The sequence below is a fragment of the Argentina silus genome, assembly GCF_951799395.1.
Source record: "Argentina silus genome assembly, chromosome: 14".
In the NCBI taxonomy this organism is placed as follows: Eukaryota; Metazoa; Chordata; class Actinopteri; order Argentiniformes; family Argentinidae; genus Argentina; species Argentina silus.
In genome coordinates, this window is record NC_139668.1 from 5,410,604 (window position 1) to 5,430,603 (window position 20,000).

The 20,000-nt window shown below is 48.5% G+C and overlaps 4 protein-coding genes across 4 annotated transcripts in view; 3 read left to right on the plus strand and 1 right to left on the minus strand.

The window, feature by feature from the left end:
• Positions 1-3,238, plus strand: part of ankrd28a (ankyrin repeat domain 28a) — a gene marked incomplete at its 5' end in the record, with an annotated part of 9,287 nt that extends 6,049 nt beyond the window's left edge. The window contains 8 exons of the mRNA XM_083685027.1: positions 774-993; positions 1,216-1,303; positions 1,428-1,511; positions 1,770-1,918; positions 1,987-2,069; positions 2,322-2,404; positions 2,581-2,672; positions 2,841-3,238. Of these exons, the coding sequence (XP_083541153.1) occupies positions 774-993; positions 1,216-1,303; positions 1,428-1,511; positions 1,770-1,918; positions 1,987-2,069; positions 2,322-2,404; positions 2,581-2,672; positions 2,841-3,127 (1,086 nt within the window). The 3' untranslated portion in view covers positions 3,128-3,238. The remainder of the gene's footprint in view (positions 1-773; positions 994-1,215; positions 1,304-1,427; positions 1,512-1,769; positions 1,919-1,986; positions 2,070-2,321; positions 2,405-2,580; positions 2,673-2,840) is intronic.
• A 6,749-nt stretch (positions 3,239-9,987) lies between these two features.
• LOC310815294 (polyadenylate-binding protein 1A-like) lies at positions 9,988-12,051 on the plus strand (the record flags this gene model as incomplete). The annotated part of the gene is made up of 4 exons (XM_083685028.1): positions 9,988-10,863; positions 10,987-11,434; positions 11,540-11,767; positions 11,843-12,051. The coding sequence occupies 4 exons, from the start codon at positions 9,988-9,990 to the stop codon at positions 12,049-12,051; spliced, it is 1,761 nt and encodes a 586-aa protein (XP_083541154.1).
• Positions 12,052-15,208: 3,157 nt separating this feature from the next.
• On the minus strand, positions 15,209-19,437 carry btd (biotinidase; the record flags this gene model as incomplete). The annotated part of the gene is made up of 6 exons (XM_083685029.1): positions 15,209-15,475; positions 16,232-16,933; positions 17,378-17,555; positions 18,194-18,339; positions 18,659-18,808; positions 19,207-19,437. The coding sequence occupies 6 exons, from the start codon at positions 19,435-19,437 to the stop codon at positions 15,209-15,211; spliced, it is 1,674 nt and encodes a 557-aa protein (XP_083541155.1).
• The window catches only part of zcchc17 (zinc finger, CCHC domain containing 17), a 173,666-nt gene continuing 170,349 nt past the window's right edge, over positions 16,684-20,000 (plus strand). The window contains exon 1 of the mRNA XM_083684747.1: positions 16,684-16,687. The gene's annotated coding sequence lies outside the window, so the exon portion shown is untranslated. The remainder of the gene's footprint in view (positions 16,688-20,000) is intronic.

Consider the following 20,000-nt stretch of genomic DNA (forward strand, 5'->3'; position numbering starts at 1 on the left):
TCTCTCACACACACACACACACACACACACACACACACACACTGCCTGTTATCCCTTCAATGATTTCAAACATACCAGTGGCTGAGAAATTCCAAAAACTGTCAAGATTCATCTGTACTTTTTGATCCGGACTGGGCTCTACGGATCTTTTTAATTTACTTTAGTTTATTTGATCATTTAAAAACAATGTACACATACAAAACGATGCACCTGATTTAAGAATCATCGAGGTTAAAAAGCACTTAACTTGATTTTCCATTGTGGTCCTCTTTCATAACGGCATTACGCAAGTTTGGCCTAAATGCCAAGAGAGAAAAAAAAAGAAATGATTGAAAAAAAGAAGAATAATAACATTTTAAAAGAAAAAGGCAGAGAGAAAAAAAAAAAACAGAAGCTCAAATGTCAGATCAATTTAGTTACTGAGTCATCCAGCTGTAACATCCTGAGAGAGAACTCAGACAATAACATGAACAACTATCATCCTCTTCTAGAAGCTTCCATTGCCTCCGCAGGGATCCAACCGTCCAACTCGTGGTCATCTACTGTTTTTTTTTAGTTGTTTTTTTTAATATGTTTTTAAGGCATTTCTGCTTTGTTGGGATAGAGACAGTAGAGATTGACAGGAAGGATGGGTGAGAGAGAGGAGGGACGACATGCAGGATAGGTCGAGGGTCAGAATCGAACCGGGAACCTCGCGATTACGTGGTGAGCGTTTTAGTGTGCTACGCCACTAAGCGCCCCCAATCGACCGTTGTTCTGGTTCTTGTTCCCAGGCGGTGACGGGCCACGAGGAGTGTGTGGAGGCGTTGTTGCAGCGCGGGGGGAGTGTGTGTGTGAAGGACAGCAGGGGGCGCTCTCCCCTGCACCTGGCTGCTGCCTGTGGCCACGTGGGGGTCCTGGGGGGGCTCCTGCAGGCCCCCGCTCCCTCAGACACACACACGCACCTCACTGACAACCACGGATACACACCGCTGCACTGGGCCTGCTACAATGGTACTGGGAACACACACACACACACCAGACACACAGTTAGAGTAACGGTCATGTTATATAAGAGCCTAGAAAATCAACTCTTAAGAAAGTAACATACATGTACCATGTTGGAACATGTTAGAAGGTAATACTGCATGTCATACATGACCTTTACAATGATGGTTCTATTAAGCCTCCTTTTTCTTTTCTCTCCCTCCCTCCCTCCCTCCTCCCTCCCTCCAGGGTATGATGCGTGCGTAGAGGTGTTGTTGGAACAGGAGGTGTTTAGGGAGGTCCAGGGAACCTCCTTCAGCCCGCTGCACTGCGCTGTGTAAGACAACCCTGTGTGTGTGTGTGCGTGCGTTGTTTGTAATACTGAGTGCATTTGTCTGTGTGTGGCAGGAGGTGTGTGTGTAGAATACTGAGTGTGTGTGTGTGTGTGTGTTGTGTTTCAGTATGAGTGATAACGAGGGGGTAGCTGAGATGCTGATCGACTCTCTGGGCTCTGCCATCGTCAACACCACAGACGCCAAGGGCAGGTGAGACACACACACACACACACACACACACACACAGGACACTCACTCACTCACACAGGACACTCACTCACTCTCACACACACACACACACACACACACAGGACCCCCCCCCCCCCCCCACACACACACACACACACACCAGTCAGCCCCTCTCATACACACTCACTTACACATTACCCGTCACAGACCACGGTCAGAGAGGCTGGCCCCAGTGTCACAATGTGTGTGTGTGTGTGTGTGTGTGTTGTTACCCTGTAGGACCCCCCTGCACGCCGCTGCGTTCTCGGACCACGTGGAGTGTGTGTCCTTGTTGCTGGGTCACGGAGCTCAGGCCAACACACCCGACACACACACACACACCACCCCGCTGATGATGGCCGCTCACAATGGACAGACCAACGCCGTAGGTCAGTACAGACACACACACATACACACACACACCTCTCCACTACCTCACTCTCTCTCTCTCCTACAGAGGTCTTGGTGAGCAGTGCTAAAGCAGACCTCACACTACAGGACAACAACAAGAACACTGCCCTGCACCTGGCCTGCAACAAGGTAACACACACTCACTCACACACAGACGGCAAGGTATTATATACACATATACACACACACACGGCAAGGTATTATATACACACACACACGGCAAGGTATTATATACACACACAGACACACACACATATTGTTTTCATTTATTTAACCAAGTAATACCCTTGATCTGTCAAGAAAGGCAGTTAATTTCTTGTCAACTGACACTCACTATGTCCTCCCTCCCTCCCTCCCTCCCTCTCTCTCTTTCTCTACCAGGGTCATGAGACCAGTGCCTTGTTGATCCTGGAGAAGATAGCAGACAGGAACCTGATCAACTGTACCAACACTTCTCTACAGACGTACGTAGGAGGGGGGTGGGGGAGAGGAGGGGTGGGGGGGGGGGGGCATGATCACTTCGATCGGAATGGAAAAAAGGCGTTCTAAGAAATTCAACATACTCCCTTCATTTCTTTCTTTCTCTCCCTCTCCCCCCACTATCCCTCTCTCTTTCTCTCCCCCCCCCCCTCTCTCTCAGACCTCTCCATGTAGCAGCCAGGAATGGTCTGACGGTGGTGGTTCAGGAGCTGCTGGTGAAAGGAGCCAGTGTGTTAGCAGTGGATGAGAATGGTCAGTACACACACACACACACACACACACAGGCATACACAGGCATACAAACACACACTTTTTTGTTTTTTGTGGCATGAACATATTCCTTGGTTAGGAAGAAACCTTGAGAGGAACCAGACCCCACTCACACTCTCTCTCTCACCCCCCCGCCCCCCCTCCCTCCAGGCTACACCCCGGCCCTGGCCTGCGCCCCCAACAGAGACGTGGCCGACTGCCTCGCCCTCATCCTCAACTCCATGATGCCCGCCTCCCCCATGGTCACCATAGCAACGCTGCCTGCCCTCACCCTGGGCCAGGTGGTCAATCACCACGGCAACCACCAATCCAAAGGCGTGGCCTTCGACGCCCCGCCCCCTCTGAGGCCCGACCACGCCTCCTACTGCAGACCGGACCGCCCCCTCTCCGTCGGCCCTGACGACGAACTCAACGACTCCGATTCGGAGACGTACTGAGGACACGCCCCCCCACCCAGAGGGTGTGTGTGACATGCCCACTTTGGATTTAGCCCCTCCCCCCCCAAGGAGCAACAGGACAACAATGGCTCAGGGGCCTTTAGGAGAGAGGGAGGGAGAGAAAGAGAGAGAGGGAGGGAGGGAGGGAGGGAGGGAGGGGGATGAAGGTGGAGGGGGAGGAGAGACAAAACAGCCTCTCTCTCTCTCTCTCTACCAGACTGTCTACTGATCATCTATCTGAATGAGTAAAGGTTGGATAGAGAGATAGATAGATAGATGGAGAGACCATTTTCTCTGATAAGATGTTTTTATTATTTTGTAAAAGCTCCTCCTTGCTGGTCTTTCCAGGAGAGATTTTAACCCTCATCTCTGTCACCTTCTCTGGAGAGTTTTAATACTGGATGAGAACCTGGACCCTTCAGGACCACAGCGACACCGAGTCTGTACGGTGGCTGCAGAGGGACAGTCTTAGCCAAAGGGACCAAGAGACTCAGGTGACCCTCCTTCTTTCCACCTCTTTTCTCCTCTCCTCACATCTCCTCCCCTCTTCTCTCCTCCTATCCTCCTCTTCCATCTTCCTCTCCTCTCCCCTCTTCCCCTCTCTCTGCTGTAATTCCTCCACCTTTCCCTGTAGTAGAGTTTTAACCATGTCTAATTTATTATGATGGACACTGATGAGACAGAACTGATCGCTGTCACTCACACTCGTAATGCTGAGTGAATACTGAGTTGATTCTCTGAATCGCTGTCTCCGATTCCTACAGGAGAGGAGCTTGTACTGTATGATGATTCATATGAGTCGATTCACTTAGGAGAGGGGAGTACCTGTTATTACCGTTTGATTCAGTTGATTGTGACTGTAAGTAGATGGATGTACTGTCGGAATGATTGTTGGATTGGTTCAGGAGTTGATTCCCGGGAGTTGATTCCCGGCGCAGAGGGAGTCGTTCAGGAGTTGATTCCCGGGAGTTGATTCCCAGCGCAGAGGGGGGTCGACCAAGAGTTGATTCCCAGTGCAGCGGGAGTCATTCATTCCCGGGAGTTGACTCCCAGCGCAGAGGGAGTGGTGTGGATGTGATGTGAACACTAAGGCCTTGATGTCAATGTAAAGCTTCTCTCCCGTGTGGAGAGCAGATACTAAGGTGCCGTCAGGGTTTGACCTCTCAACTCTGAACTCTAACTATTCTGTGTTTGTATACTGTACTGTACTGGAGACAGGAGAGAGAGTGTGTGTGTGTGTGTGTGATCATGTACAATGTGTGATAATGTGTCAGTGTGTGTTTGTATGTTGAGGGAGGGAGGGGGTGGGGTGTGTGTGTGTGTGTGTGAGAGTGTGAGTGAGAAAAGTTGCCTTTTACTCTGAAGGGCAGAAGATGAACTGACCCCTGGTGCAATGTTCTTAAAGATGATGAACAATAAATAATTAAAGTAAAGACATTTCTTTTTGAAATATTCCTGCGTCATTCTCTTCATGAGTCAACCGGTGGAAACAGATGCCTGCAACTTAATGTATTGTCTGTTGTATCCTGAGTGAAATACTTGTGGAAAAGGGTAACTACCTCCTGCAAAGTGAGTGTGATTGGTCAGTATTCACTAGGCAGCCCTAGTAACAAAGAAGGCTGAATACCATGTTGTATTTCAAATAGCCTAAAATGACTTCTACTTCTATCCCATGTCCATGTGAAAGAAGCCCTGTTAAGTATCCTCCATATTGCTTTCACCTTTCTACCCTGTTTTCAGATCAGGAGAGCCATTTTGAGCCATTTTGGACGATTGAGATGTACTTCTTCCCAACTGTTACTACTACGAGTTTAACACCAAAAGCCAACAGTAAATGAATGAGGAACAGCATACATATACAATAAATTCTATAATATACAATAAATGAATTAGACATTCATTTACAAGGGCAAGTGTTAAGCTCTGGTGTAATGTTTACAACTGCCATGTGCACACACGTTTTTTACATGTCAGGGAAGTATCTAAGGTCAAAGGAAAGGCTGTGTACAGTGACAACCGGGTCAGGTTTTACTTCTAGCACAGCTGCCCTCCGCCTTCCAGGATGTACCACTGATAGAGGCTACAGCTTGTTCATGAGTCGACCAACTCAGAGCATGGAACGCCTACAGCCCTGTGTCTCTGCGTTCTTCTGGTCCAGAACACCATGTCAACAACATGACTGGAGTGCTCCTTTGATTCTCTGGTGAAAGTGGAAATGTTGCCAGTTTGTAGTGGGCTTGTTGAACTTCAGTGTCAGACAAATGGTGGAAGCGATCCAGAAAAACTGTAAGACTTGTTTGAGTTTCCTGTGTTTTCACTGCATCGAGAAATGATTGTTATACCACCATCACCACCAGTGACACCGCCAGCTGAATTCATCAATCCGTGTCTATCAATCATAATCACAAATGTCACAAAGTGCTTCACCACAAAAACAATACTAAACAATATAAACAATACATACAAACAACATTAAAAAAAGGATATGTGGCAGAGCAGACTCAGAATTCAGGAACCAGAGTCTAGTTTTGAGGGCCTCAGAGCCCCTCGGACAGATAAGCACAAAGAGGACAACACAAGATTAGAGGCTGTTGAAAACTGAAAAACTGATGCATTAAAGAGTAGGAGAGAGAATGAGCATAAAGCAGGTGGCCTGAGGCCCCCGGCACATCTACAGGACAAGGCCAGAACCCGCTGACACCAGGTCCACTCTACGTCCATGCACTGTGAACCCTCTTTCCCATGCGCCAACAGTCGCAGCATCACTCCCACCAACAGTACCAGCAATAGTCCTAGCAACAACAACAGCAACCACAACACCGGCAAACTACGAGGACAACAACAGCAGCCACGACCGATCCCACTATGACGCCTGTGTCATCCATTCGAACTACAGTAAACAACGACAAAAAATGTTTAATCTTAATGCTTGTCATGTTTATGAAACTGGTATAAAGTAACATCGCGGTGGTTTCAGAACAACACAACGTCAAAGTTTGCTAACAAGACCTTTTTTGTCTAATCTGTGTCCGGGAAACGGGCCTAAAGTGTACTAGTGGGTGCTACCCATTGGCAGTGATGAGATGAGTTCTCCCTCTTACAGTGTGAACTGTATATATAAATGCAATCAATTATTAGTATTATTATTGTTACCTTTTAATGATGACAATGGTTCAATACAAAGTGGACCGAAGCGGTAACTTCCTCCAGTTGGTCTTTATTGACAGTGCGTTCCAGTCTGATGACGATGTCGTCCTTCAAACGTCCTTCAAACCACACAAGTGTAGTTGTTGCTTTCCCACTGCTTAGGCTCTGAGCGCTTGTCTGGAAGGTTCCATCGCCGTTGGGTAACATGTCTGTTTGGTACACACATCCTCATACACCTCCTCTCCATCTCTCTGCCAGAACAACAACAATCCACTGGGGTAGAAACCTGGAACGTGACAGGTCACCATTGACGAGGAAGGGGGTACTTCTGGAGTAGTGACACATTAGGAGGAACTAGAGAGACAGAGGGAAAGACAAAGATGGACATGGGGAGGGAGACGCACTAAATGACAATAGAAATTGAGATGGTTACAGAGCAGTAGAGACAGAAACATGAACAATGCAACAATGTTTTATGACACAAACAGAACAATGCAACAACAACAAAAAAAAAACACTGAGGAAGTCTGGATTGAGCACCATTTCATCACTGTCGGGACTCAGGTCTAAGCAAGCTTCCTGGAGTCCACGCTTGGACTCTCCAGGATACACAGTCCCCCCCACCGCCCAAACCCCTGCCCCTGTTCAGTCATGGCTTTTCACTGTCCTGGCGCCCCGCTGGTGGAACGAGTTTCCCACTGCTGTCAGGCCTGCAGAGTCACTACCAATCTTCCGCCGTAGATTGAAGACCCATCTCTTCAGGCTACATCTTGACTGTCCCTCCTAAAGACCTCTTCACCCCCACTACCCCCACTGTACAGTTCCTCTACTGTTAATAAACAAGCAACAAAAAGAAAAAGTAATCCTTCCTTCTTCTAGCCGTGTGATGCTAAATCTCCTTTCCGCTCTCGAGATTCAATCTGACAATGGGGTCTCGTAGTCATTCAACCACATAATCATTCAACTCAAGTCATTCAACCACAAATCAAAGGCACACGTAGCACGTAAACACATCTCTCTTAGTTAAACAGAATGAGGTGATTGGACTCACCTCCACTTTGCGAGCGAGACAACAGACATGAGTATGTCAAACAGCATACTACTGAACACACACACACACATATATCTATGGCTATATTTTGTTGACAGCAAAGCATATCTAATATTGATAATCTGACTCCAATATAATTACCACTATGTGCAAAGAATTGTTGAGTCTGTGCTTATTTAGTACATGAAAGGTCAAATAGAATGAATCAAATGAGGCTTTAATAATACTGTATACTTCTACAACTATTACAAGGCACTTGTACTTAATAGAAAAATGTTACATTCTAACAGAGAGGGATAGAGAGATGACCACCGGTCATCACAAAACAATGCTACTCACAACATGATGAGAACCTCACAACAGGACATCAGGAACATGAGAGCGAGCTTTTCCCTGACCTCTGCTTTTTATATCATCTAAACTGATGACATCACAGCTTTTTACACCTCAAGACATTTCACAGAGCTCACAGCCGTCTTCCGGGGATGGTAAACTTGAGAAGATTGGGGCAGAATTGAAATTGTCCCACTTCAACAGTTTACACCAGGGGTCTCAAACTCAACTTACCTGGGGGCCGCTGGAGGTAGAGTCTGGGTGAGGCTGGGCCACATCAAGTTAATAAAAAAAACGACTATCAATGCTTTGGCTTCTGCCTACCATACACTTTTTGATATATTTACATGTTTTTATCCCAATACCTGAGTATTTGGTATCTTATTTAGTATGCTCTTTCTATATATTCTGAGAGGGATTTGAAAACTTTATCATTGTTCATAGCTTTTTTGAGCACTTCGTTTTTCTTATTATTAAATTTATCAATCGTGTTCTCTCTGAGGTGTTTATACCTTTCATATTCATAAATAAAGTGATCTAGATTTTCTTCTTTTTGTTTACATCCTACACATCCTTCTGCTCTACCAAATCTCTCTGGATACCATTGAGCTAACTCTGGTGTCCATGTTACTCCACCTGTCTTTAATTCTTAACATCAAGTGCATTGTCTCATGTTTTATGTCTTTTAATTTCTTGCTCTTTTTGATTAAATTGTTCTTGGTAAATTCGTTTTCTTTTGCGATCGTACACATCTGTCCTTTTTCCTTTTCTTTATTTCTCTTGTAATAATAATCTATAACTTCTTCTTCATAATATTCAGGTTCTAACCACCATTTAGCTTTTGTTCATGCCGCCCATCTCATGCTATTTGCTATCCATGTCATTCTTTTCCCTTTCCTATTGCAACACTCTGCTGTCTTTATTAGGTCACTGATTACTCTTGTTGAGTCCCCCCCACGTCCTAAGTCTTCCTAAGTCCTCTGTACCTTGCACTGGGTGACAGGATAGATTTTCCTTCCACTTGGTGTCACTCCGGAATCACGTTTCAACCAAGTGACTGACGTTGCTAATTCGCGTTGGCTAACTTGTCAACAAACACCACCGGAAGCTGTCACGAGCCTGAGCTATGGTAGCCCATAAAATATATTTTAAAAGATATATAAAACGCCCAGGGCAACGACTCTGCAAAACGGTGCGTGTGAGAAAAACGCGCGGGCCGCACTAACACTAAACTTTGATGTAGGGGGCCACAAAATATCGTCCCGCGGGCCGCGAGTTTGAGACCCCTGATGGAGACTAACAGCCTTTGTCACAATGGAAACCTTCAGCCTACATCATGGAGACGATACAACTCATCAATTGTGGAGCAGCGCTGACACAGACTTCTTTACCAAGCATCTGTTTACTGTAGTTATATCAGTATTACAAACCATTGAGATGGGACAGTTTGGGTATTTTTGCCACCAAAATGCTAACTTTGATATACTTAGGTATCCATAAACCATAAAAGAGTTTTACTGAAAAGAAAAAGGGAAACACCTAGAAGCAATATCCGAATGTCTGTCAATCCTACATCTGAAGCTCTATGTCTAAACACAGTTATGTGCAAAGTGTAGGAACAAGTGATTCAAACATTTGACAATGTGCTAAATTGTTCTATGTTCAACAGTTATTTAGCGAATGAACAAACACATGTCCATTAGTTCAATAAGTAGTTACATTGTTTTAAATGTTTTAACTTCTTTCAAAGCTTTCTATGAAATGATTGTTTCAAAAAAGGCCCTGCCACCATTGTTGGACCGAGGACCATGGCTTCCATTGAAGACACACAGAGGACATGACCCTGGTTGTTTTGAGCCAGTAAAATGATTTGCAGTAAAATGATTTGTGATGAATGTGGTCAACCCCCCCCCCCCCTCTGGGATAGAGATGCTTAAGGGCCACTAAAACACCCGGGCATATTCAGTTAAAATATCCTTATTCATGTGAAATACATCTGCTGGGGAAGGATTCCTCATGAACCCCCTACATGGGGTTTGCTGACCTTAGTACAAAATGGACCCTGGCTATGGTCTGTGAGGTAACAATGACTGAAGTTAGAATTCTACTAACATATTACACACATCACATCCAGTCATTAAGGATGTCACAATTGACAATGTGATGACATAACAATGTAGAACATGCAGCTGGGGTTCTAGAATCCAGCTACAGTACACATGCCATTCATTTACCTGCAATTCCTCTGTGAAGAGCTTGATAGATAGATGTTATTTGTTCTTTTCACTGTTTTTTTTTCACCTCTTGTTGTCTGAAAGGGCCATTAGACATGAATCCTAGTGCGCCTATTCAATCCATGGCCTCCTTGTATGTAGGAGATCTCCACAGGGACACCACTGAGGGAATGCTGCATGAGAAATTCAGCCCTTGTGGTCCAATCATCTCTATAAGAGTGTGCAGGGACATGATAACACGCCGATCTCTTGTGTATGCCTATGTCAACTTTCAACAGCAAGCTGACGCAGAGCGTGCCCTGGACACCATGAACTTTGATGATGTCAATGGAAGACCTATGCGCATCATGTGGTCTCAGCGTGACCCTTCTCTGAGGAATAGTGGGGTAGGCAACATCTTCATTAAGAATTTAGTGGAGACTTTTGACAGCAAGGACCTCTACGACAGGTTCTCTGAGTTTGGGGACATCCTTTCCTGCAAGGTAGTGTCTGATGAGAATGGCTCTAAAGGCTATGGCTTTGTGCAGTATAATACCCAGGAGTGTGCTGAGAGAGCTATTAAGAGACTCAATGGCACGTTATTGAATGACAGAAAAGTGTTTGTTGGACACTTCAAATCTTGCAAAGAACGAGAGGCTGAACTTGGATCCAGGGCCCGAGAGTTCACTAACGTGTACATCAAAAACTTTGGAGAGGATATGGATGACCAACGCCTTAAGGAGAGGTTTGAAAGATTTGGACCAGCCCTGAGCATCCGTGTCATGACTGATGACACTGGTAAGTCCATGGGTTTTGGATTTGTCAACTTCCAAAGGCATGAGGATGCCAAGAGGGCCATTGATGAGATGAATGGCCGGGTGATAAATGGGAGGCGGGTCTACGTGGGCCGCGCCCAGAAGAGAGGAGAGCGCCAGACTGTGCTGAAGCGCCAGTTTGAGCAGATGAAGCAGGGCCGCAGGACCAGATACCAGGTGTGTGTGTATATGAAAAAAAGATATACTGTAAAAGAAAAATAAGTTGATAGTCTTGGTAAACATTGTTGATATATTTGAGGCATGAAAAACATCTCACTAAACAGGGTTTCTCTCTACCAGGGTGTCAATCTGTATGTGAAGAACTTGCGCAAGGAGGAGCGCCAGGCTCACAGAACCAACCAGCGCATGCAGAGGATGGCCAGCGTCGTTCGTGCCGTTCCCAACCCAGGCATCAACCTCTACCAGGTTGCTCCCCCACCTGGATTCTTCATGGCAGCCGTTCCACAGGCCCAGAACTGTGCTGCTCCATACTTCACCAATCAGCTGGCTCAGCTGAGACCCACTCCTCACTTGGCTACCCAGAGTGTGAAACCTCTGCACTTCCAGAACATGCCCAACACCATGCCCAACCCAGGCATCAACCTCTACCAGGTTGCTCCCCCACCTGGATTCTTCATGGCAGCCATTCCACAGGCCCAGAACTGTGCTGCCCCATACTTCACCAATCAGCTGGCTCAGCTGAGACCCACTCCCCAGTTGCCCCATATGATGACCTTTCAGCGCATAGGTCAGTATATTTTCTGAAGCAACGCTGCTCATAGTGGTCTGACAACACCACTCGCCAAACATTTACCATAAATATCCCTTTGATTATGATGATCTTTCCTCTCAGCTACCCAGGCCTTGAGACAGCGCCCTGCCAGTGCAGATGCAGCTACAGCACGGATGCGCACCGTGCCCCAGAACAAGTACACAGCTGGTGTACACTACCCCCAGCAGCACATGGCTCCCCAGCCACAGGTCCCCATGCAGCAGCCTGCTGTCCATGTCCAGGACCAGGAGCCTCTGACTGCCTCCATACTGGCTGCCATTCCCCATGAGGACCAAAAACAGATGATAGGTGAGTCTGCTTGTTTGTTTTTATGGATCCCCATTAGCTGTTACTGTTACTGATATTAATTCTCCCTCCCTCCAGGTGAGCGTCTCTTCCCATCTATCCACAACATGCACCCCAGCATCGCTCCCAAGGTCACCGGCATGCTGCTGGAGATGGACAACTCTGATCTGCTCCACATGCTGGAGTCTCCAGAGTCCCTGCGCTCCAAGGTGGATGAAGCGGTTGCTGTGCTGAAGGCCCACTGGGCTGAGGAGGCAGCACAGAAATCTGGCCACATCCCAGCTTGAGTTCCAAGCGGCTAACACATAAAAAGGAGATCCAGACTTTGAAACCTACTTCACCATGAAAAAATATTGTTGTTCTGACCCTCGTCTTCCTTGGATTCCCCCTCGTCTACCTTCCACGGACCTAGCCCATTCCTGTGTTGACTACCCGCCTGCCTACCTGACCCCTGCCTGTCTGACTACCCACCTGTCTGCCCGACCCCTGCTCGTCTGACTACCCCCCTACCTGCCGAACCCCTGCTTGTCTGACTACCCCCCTGCCTGCCGAACCCCTGCTCGTCTGACTACCCGCCTGCCTGCCGAACCCTGGATCGACCCTCGACTACTCGACTACCATTCCTGTGTTGACTACCTGCCTGCCTACCTGACCCCTGCCTGCCCGACTCCTGCTCGTCTGACTACCCCCCTGCCTGCCAAACCCCTGCTCGTCTGACTACCCCCCTGCCTGCCGAACCCTGGACTGACCCTGGACTACCATTCCTGTGTTGACTACCCGCCTGCCTACCTGACCCCTGCCTACCTGACCCCGACCCTGGACTACTCTCTATTGGATTATCTTTCTCTCTCCTACCCCTATTCCCCTGTTATAATTAAATACGCCTTCGGGCTAAACCCCACCACCTTCTCTGTGTGCCGTCAATCTGGTTCTTCAGACGCTCACGGGTAACATGAGGAATGGTATGAAAGACACATGTTGGCATGGAATGGAATGATTACAATGAGCCCGTCCTCCAATTTCCACCTCTAGCCTCCACCAGCCTCCACTGTTTATGTGATGTATAAAGTTTGATTTACTAAGACAGATACATCGTTAGGATGCACCAGTTGGTCCGAGGTTAGTACTGAGGTTATGGCTACTTTGCATGTGTGTTCCCCAGGAGGTGGATCCTGTCCAAGACACCGCATGTGTGTGTGTGTTTTCTACATTAACAGGAAGAGGACAGATATCAAGGTCCTGGCTCCTGCTGATAACCTGTACCACCACTGGCTGATGATCATTGCCACGGCCGTGCTGTACAACTGGTGCCTCCTGGTGGTCAGCTATGGTATCACGCCTCTCTGCATCCCCCCAACCAGTGACTGACATGGTTTATCTCCTTTAATGACATGTGCCTTCTGAACAAGAGAAAACCATGTAGTGTCCTCAGTAACCCTTAAATGCCATGTGTCTTTTGGACGAAATACCTCCATTACCCAAAACCCATGATAAACAGCAGTAACTATAATCCATGGTAACCTAAATTGACCCATACAAACTCATGCTGCTCCACTTGCTAGTCTGGGAACCCCTTTGTGTGTGTGTGTGTGTGTGTGTGTGTGTGTGCGTGTGTGTGTGTCTGTGTGCTACAGGGCCTGATTTGATGAGTGACAGACCAGAGGTTCCATGGTGTGGCTGGTTCTGGACTACCTGTGTAATAGTCTCTACCTCCTGGACATGGTGGTCAGACCGAGCACAGGTCAGATGTCCTACGCTCAGTCACAGCTAGTCTGACCGTAACCCTACCTCTAACTGACCGTGCTCTGACCATATGTAATGTAGTCTCACCATAACCCTACCGTTCTCTGACCATGTATCGTCAAGTTGTTCTGACCATAATCCTACCGTTACCTGACCACGCTGTGACCACGGGTATCTCTTCTCTCCCAGCTTTCCGAGAGACAAGGAGTTCCTTTTTGTGGTGTTTGACTTCCTGGTTGGCGTTCTGACCTTCGCCTCAATTGTGAGCAACATTGGCACCATGATATTGAACATGAACAGAGTTTCAGAGCCACATCGACGCCATCAAGCACTACATGCACTTCAGGCACGTCAGCAAGGCAAGGCCTTAGTCATTTTGGTACCCTAGGCGAGATTAGGATCTGGTGAAATTTCAAAAACAATGGCTTAGGTTCTAGGAAGGAGCAGTTATCCAGATTGCAACCGACTGTATGACTGAGCGTAGGACGTCTGTCCTGTCCTCAGTCTGACCACCATGTCCAGGATGTAGAGACTATCACACAGGTAGTCCAGAACCAGCCACACCCCCACACACACACACACAAAAGCACACACGCACACACACAAGCGCACACACACAAACACACACGCACACGCACACACACACACACACACACACACACACAAATACAGACACACACACACACATACACACACATCTGGCATGTCCTCACACCCTCTCTCCTTCCCTCTCTCTCTCTCTCTCTCTTTCTGTGCAGGTGCGTATATTCCAGGACTGCGAGGCCGGCCTGCTAGTAGAGCTGGTATTCAAGCTGCGCAGGACTTCCACCCAGGAGACTACATCTGCTGCAAGGGCGACATCATCAAAGATCTCTAGTTACTGTCACTATGGACACCAACCACAGTCTCCATCACTGTTGGGACCAACATTCAACTTCATCTTGCAGACCAACAACACCCCATGTCACCATGTAGACTATTCATTATTTATTTATAAGTACTTTAACGAATTTTGTATTTATTGAACTGGTTTCATAGGAAATTTAACAGTATTTGCATTTTCTTATCCTGGTTAAGACTGTTGTACTAAGCTCATAGGGCATTTATGAATAATACTTCAGAATCAATGTCTAGCCTATATCATGAATTAAAGTAGGGAGATATAATTGTTGCACTCAATTCATAAGACTTTAATCGTGTACTGTAAAATGGTACGACGTTGCAAAAGCATTTTTCCATCTCATGAATTCAAATGATCATTCAACTGCAGGAACTATAGATTAAATAGCTCATCTTGAGCATCTTGGTCCGTTGATGAAAAAATTTGAGTAAGCAGTCAAGGTTTTTTACAAAAGCCGGTCACTTCGACGGCAACTTTGTTGCTTTGAACCGGTTTAGACTTTCATGATGAAGCAGTCTGGTGAGATCCCATTGGCTCACAATTCAGCTATAGACAGTCAATAGGCGTAACAGGTTGGACAACTTGGCTGACAAACAGACTTTCACTCAGCCGAAAAACGTTGTAGGCGACTATATCATTTTGGTAGTGCTGTGCCTGTTACAGAAACGATTGCTTACGACTAAAGTGTTATTCAGTGTTCATTAAAAGCACTGAAAACCCCCAGTAACACCATGCAGTACTGCAAAACACACACACACACACACACAAACACTCGCAAACACACACCCACCTCTCTCTCTCTAGTCCTGGTCATAGACCCTGCCATAAAGACAAGCGGTGACCAGCCCAGCGGTCTTCCCCGAGTGTCTCATCGCCACTCGACCGTCTGCGGTCCTGTGGACCCGGCTGGGCTGCTCCAGGACCAACCCGCTGACCAGCACCGACGGGTACACGTGACGCGTCCCGAACTTCCCTTCCAGCAGGAAGTCCACTCTAGACTCCGCCTCCTCTACTTCCTGTCCGCAGGAGCTGGTCTCTGACCCCGAGCAGCGCACCAGAGCACACACCTGGAGAGAGACGCATCCAGAGGTTAAAGGTACACTACGTAGATTCATGAGTTGTTGTTTTTTTAAAAAGTGCTAAATGGACACTATAAATCGGTAGCGAGCAAGGAATGAGATCACAGGATCAAGGAATAAGATCACAGGATCAAGGAATGAGATCACGTAATAAAACATGGCAGCAAAGCGCAACACCGCATGCTTCAAGAGACAGCGGAGGGGTTTGTTCAGTGGGGCGAATCGTTCACAGCCCTAGAAATGCAGTCTGGAGCAAACACACACACCCTGTTCTACACGACAGACACTCATAACCTGTTCTACACCTCACATTTCTACCTGAACAACCCTGTAACGTCCAACCCAAGCCCCTACTGCTCTAGTACACTTGTCTAGATCTGAGAGGACGGGATTGGATAGAAACAAGATGGCGGATATGCCACTAAGATGACCAGAGAGCCAGGGAAAGAGAGCTCCTTGTACCCTCTAGCTGAGAGACTTAATTGTTGAAGCCTTTCAGATCTAAACAAGTGTCTGGGGGTCTAGGAGGCTAGCAGGGGAGGCTGGTGGAGGTAGAAATCGGAGGACGGGCTCACTGTAATGCATGGAATGGAATGAGGAATGAGCCCGTCCTCTGATTTCTACCTCCACCAGCCTCCCCTGGTTTCTAGACCAGGGCAATAGAATCAGTAGATGCACTATGATATATAATTCGTAATATATACGTTTAAATGTTTGTAACCGAGAAACTCATTTCATCCAAACCTGCAGAGCGTAGCGGCCGTTAACGGTGTGTGTGCCGGCGAACGCCCCCAGCGCGTAGAGCTCCGTATCGCCCCCCTGTGTGGACCTCCGGAACTGCAGGTGGCAGCAGAGAGGGCCGTCACACACGCTGAGCTCTCCCTCTGAGCCTCGCAGGAGGTGGAAGGAGAATGGGTCGTACATCATAGAGGAGGTGAAGGGGATGGGGGAGGGAGAGGGGGAGGCGGAGGGGGAGAGATAAGGGGAGGGAGATTTCCCCTGGCAGTGTTGGTTCTCTTGCAGACAGAATCCAGAGTCCAGAGGCTTAGTGGACCCAGCTTCAGCTCCAACACTTGGAGCCTCACCCTTACCCTCACCCCTGACCTCCCCCAGCCCCACTACCCCTCCCTCCCCTGGTCCTCCAACCCCAGTGGAGGGGGTCTCCCCTCCCTGTCTCTCCCTCTCCCCCAGCCACGCAGGGTCCAGGACGGGCACCCTCCCCACCAGCAGCTTGCCCTCCTCTGGTGCCCCTGCCCGGGCGTGGTGGTACAGGGCCGTGGTCGGGGAGAACAGCCCACTGCCCGTCATGCCCAGCGGGTCGCTGCGGACGTTGGCTGCCAGCAAGGAGACGCCGGCGCCCAGGCTGAACGCCCGCTGGAACTGCACCGCCGCCAGCAGGGGGAGCTGGTTCATCCACGCCGTGGGGTAGACCAGCTGACGCACGCCCTGAGAGAGGGTGGGAGGGAGGGAGGGAGGGAGAGAGAGAAGAGGGGGAGAGAGAAAAGGAGAGAGAGAGATCAGATTACACATTGTTCATTTTAGATCACAATTCCCTTTCTGTCATAAATCATTGATTTGATGAATTCCTATAAGTTTGCTTTGGCAAGGAAAGATGTTAATGTCTTATCGTGTGTGTGTGCGTGTGTGTGTGTGTGTGTGTGTGTGTGTGTGTGTGTGTGTGTGTGTTTGTGTGTGTGTGTGAGTGAGTGAGCATGCGAGCATGCATGAGTGAGTGTGTGTGTGTGTGTGTTTGTACGTGTGTGTGAGTGAGTGAGTGAGCATGCGAGAGTGTGTGTGTGTGTGTGTGTGTGTGTGTGTGTGTGTCATCCATCAACCGACCGACCGACCCCCCCCCCCCCCACACACACACACACACACACACACACACACCTGCTTCAGCAGGATCACAGCGGGGTCGTGGAACAGGATGTCGAAGCAGGTAAAGACCCCGAACTTCCCGGCGAACGGCGTGTCGAAGGTCGTGACCTCTGGGCGGGGGGGCATGTCGAAGGCCTTCTCAAAGTACAAGTTGTGTTTGTGGTAGCGACCGACCAATGCTCCGTCAGACCTGAGGAGACGCAATGTGATTGGTTTAAATAAGAAGACAACAGGAAGTAGTCAGTCACATCCACACTGAGCATGTGAGAGAGAGGGGAGGAGCCACGTGTTTGATACCGTTCCTCATTCCGTTCTGTGCGTTACAATGAGCCCCGTCCTCCGATTTCTACCTCCACCAGCCTCCCCTGCTCCCCATGTAATCACAGTTGATTTAGCGGAGGGCGCCCTCTAGTGTTTTTCTATGGTTCCTCCCCTTCACCCATGAAATCACATCTCCTCAGGTGTGACAGAGCACTGGTGGCTCACTACCACAAACAAGTGTCAAACACTAGAGGGCGCCCTCCGCTAAATCAACTGTGATGACATGGGGAGCAGGGGGAGGCTGGTGGAGGCAGAAATCGGAGGACGGGGCTCATCGTAATGCACGGAGTGCGGGTTTGATACCATTCCTCATTCGGTTACGATGAGCCCCGTCCTCCGATTTCTACCTCCACCAGCCTCCCTTGATGGGGATGGATAAAATAGCACGTTCCTTCTCTATGAGTCTTAACTCTATGGGAGACACCTAGAGGGGGCTTGTGACCACAACATCACCGTTCTAAATTAACACATTCTAAATGTGGTAAAGAAGAGACCAGTCACACCGACCTGAACACCACATCAGTGTTGAACTGCCAGTGGCCATCGGGGGGGCAGGAGGGGTCAGGGGTCAAAGGGCAGGGCTGGAGGTCAGGCATGTTGGCCACCAGGTAGAGACGGTGCCGGTGTGCCATGCAGCTCAGGCGCTGGAGGACCTGAGAGAGACCGGGACAAATATGGCATAGATTAGACTCCACGATAGGGCTTGATACAGGTGTTATCTATTGGTCCTTCATGTAAACATGTTATTTTCACAAGTGGGTGAATCAGTGAAGTGACTTGAATTGTGTTTCCAGATCCAGAAAATTGTGTTTTTCAGAAAGAGAGAAAGTGTCTGTGTGAGTATGTTGTTGTGTGTGTATGTATGTGTTTATGTGTGTGTGTGTGTGTGTGTGTGTGTGCGTGCGTGCGTGTATATATATATGTGTGTGTATATGTGCGTATATGTGTGTGTGTATGTGTGTGTGTGCACACCTCAGTGTGTGTGTGTCGGTCAGGCTGGGTGCAGGGGTTCCATGTCTCTTTCTGGGGGTCTGGAATGGTCTCTAGGTAACCAGCGATGGAGGAACGACTGAAGTTAAACCCATGAAGACCATCCTCTGGAAACACCATGATCTGAGCCCCCTGGGAGGAGAGAAGGGGGGGGGGGAGATGACATCAGTGGAGGCAGTTTGACACGTGTTTGATACCATCCCTCATTCCATTCCATGCATTACAATGAGCCTGTCCTCCGATTTCTACCTCCACCAGCCTCCCCTATTATTATATCCGATACAAGATCAATCTGTCATAAAAAACTAAAATAATGTACAGCATTACATCATGGCCTGAGCAGCAGACAGACAGGGGGGCTAGGTACAGTAGGTAGCTCATCTTACAAAGTTTACACCTGATTCAACCATCCTAACCAGGCGTGTTGTCGCTGGGCTGGACCTAAAGCGTGCACCTCCGGTAGCTTTTCAGGACTATGGCTGACCCTTGGCCGCCACCACCACCACCACCGGGGACCGGAGCTGCGTTACCTGTTCCGCCGCCCGCGCGGTCTGCTCCTCGTAAACGTCCAGGTTTTTCCACATGTGCTCAAGCGCGGCGGCCCGGGACAGCGGCACGTGGGGCTCCGGGTTCAGGATCACCCGGTGCTCGTACACAGCGGCCACGTAAGATGGGGGACCGGGAACGTCCTCCCCCCGGGTGAAGAGCACCGGGCACAGGCAGAGCGCCGCGGCCACCGCGGCCAGGGTTCGGAGGGTCATTTCGGACCTTTGTGGGGAAAGTGTCGGTGATGTTTCGAAAGAGGCTAAAACGGAGGAGGAGCGTCGCCTACATTTGATTGAGCTGGAACTCAAAACAAGACTCACGATCAGAGTTAGTGACTGTTCAACAACCCAACACAACTTGATGATGAGTTCAATGGTCAGAGTCTAAAGTTCTCTTTCACTCAACCCCTTGCAAAGCAAAACAGCCCATCGTCATTGTTGCAACACTTCTTGGCAGCGGTCAATAAACTACTAGACCATCGCGAGTGTCATATTCACCGAATGTTGTCCCAGGCAAATCGACCGAAAACAACACCACGTTGGACCCCGGAATGAACCGTGCAGGTGGATTGACGTTGGTCCCTCCCACTGTATTGCATTACAAGCAGGTGATGGGTCGGGATTTGCACTCGTCAACCTTGAGGCATGCGGTGATTCGGTGGCGTGTTCTGTCAGAACCTCATGTTGCAGCATGGTAGGTTTCACCGCTAGGGGGCAGCGGCAGTCCATCAGTACACACAACACCGCAGACAGCCATTTATTTATTTAAGTACCGCTAA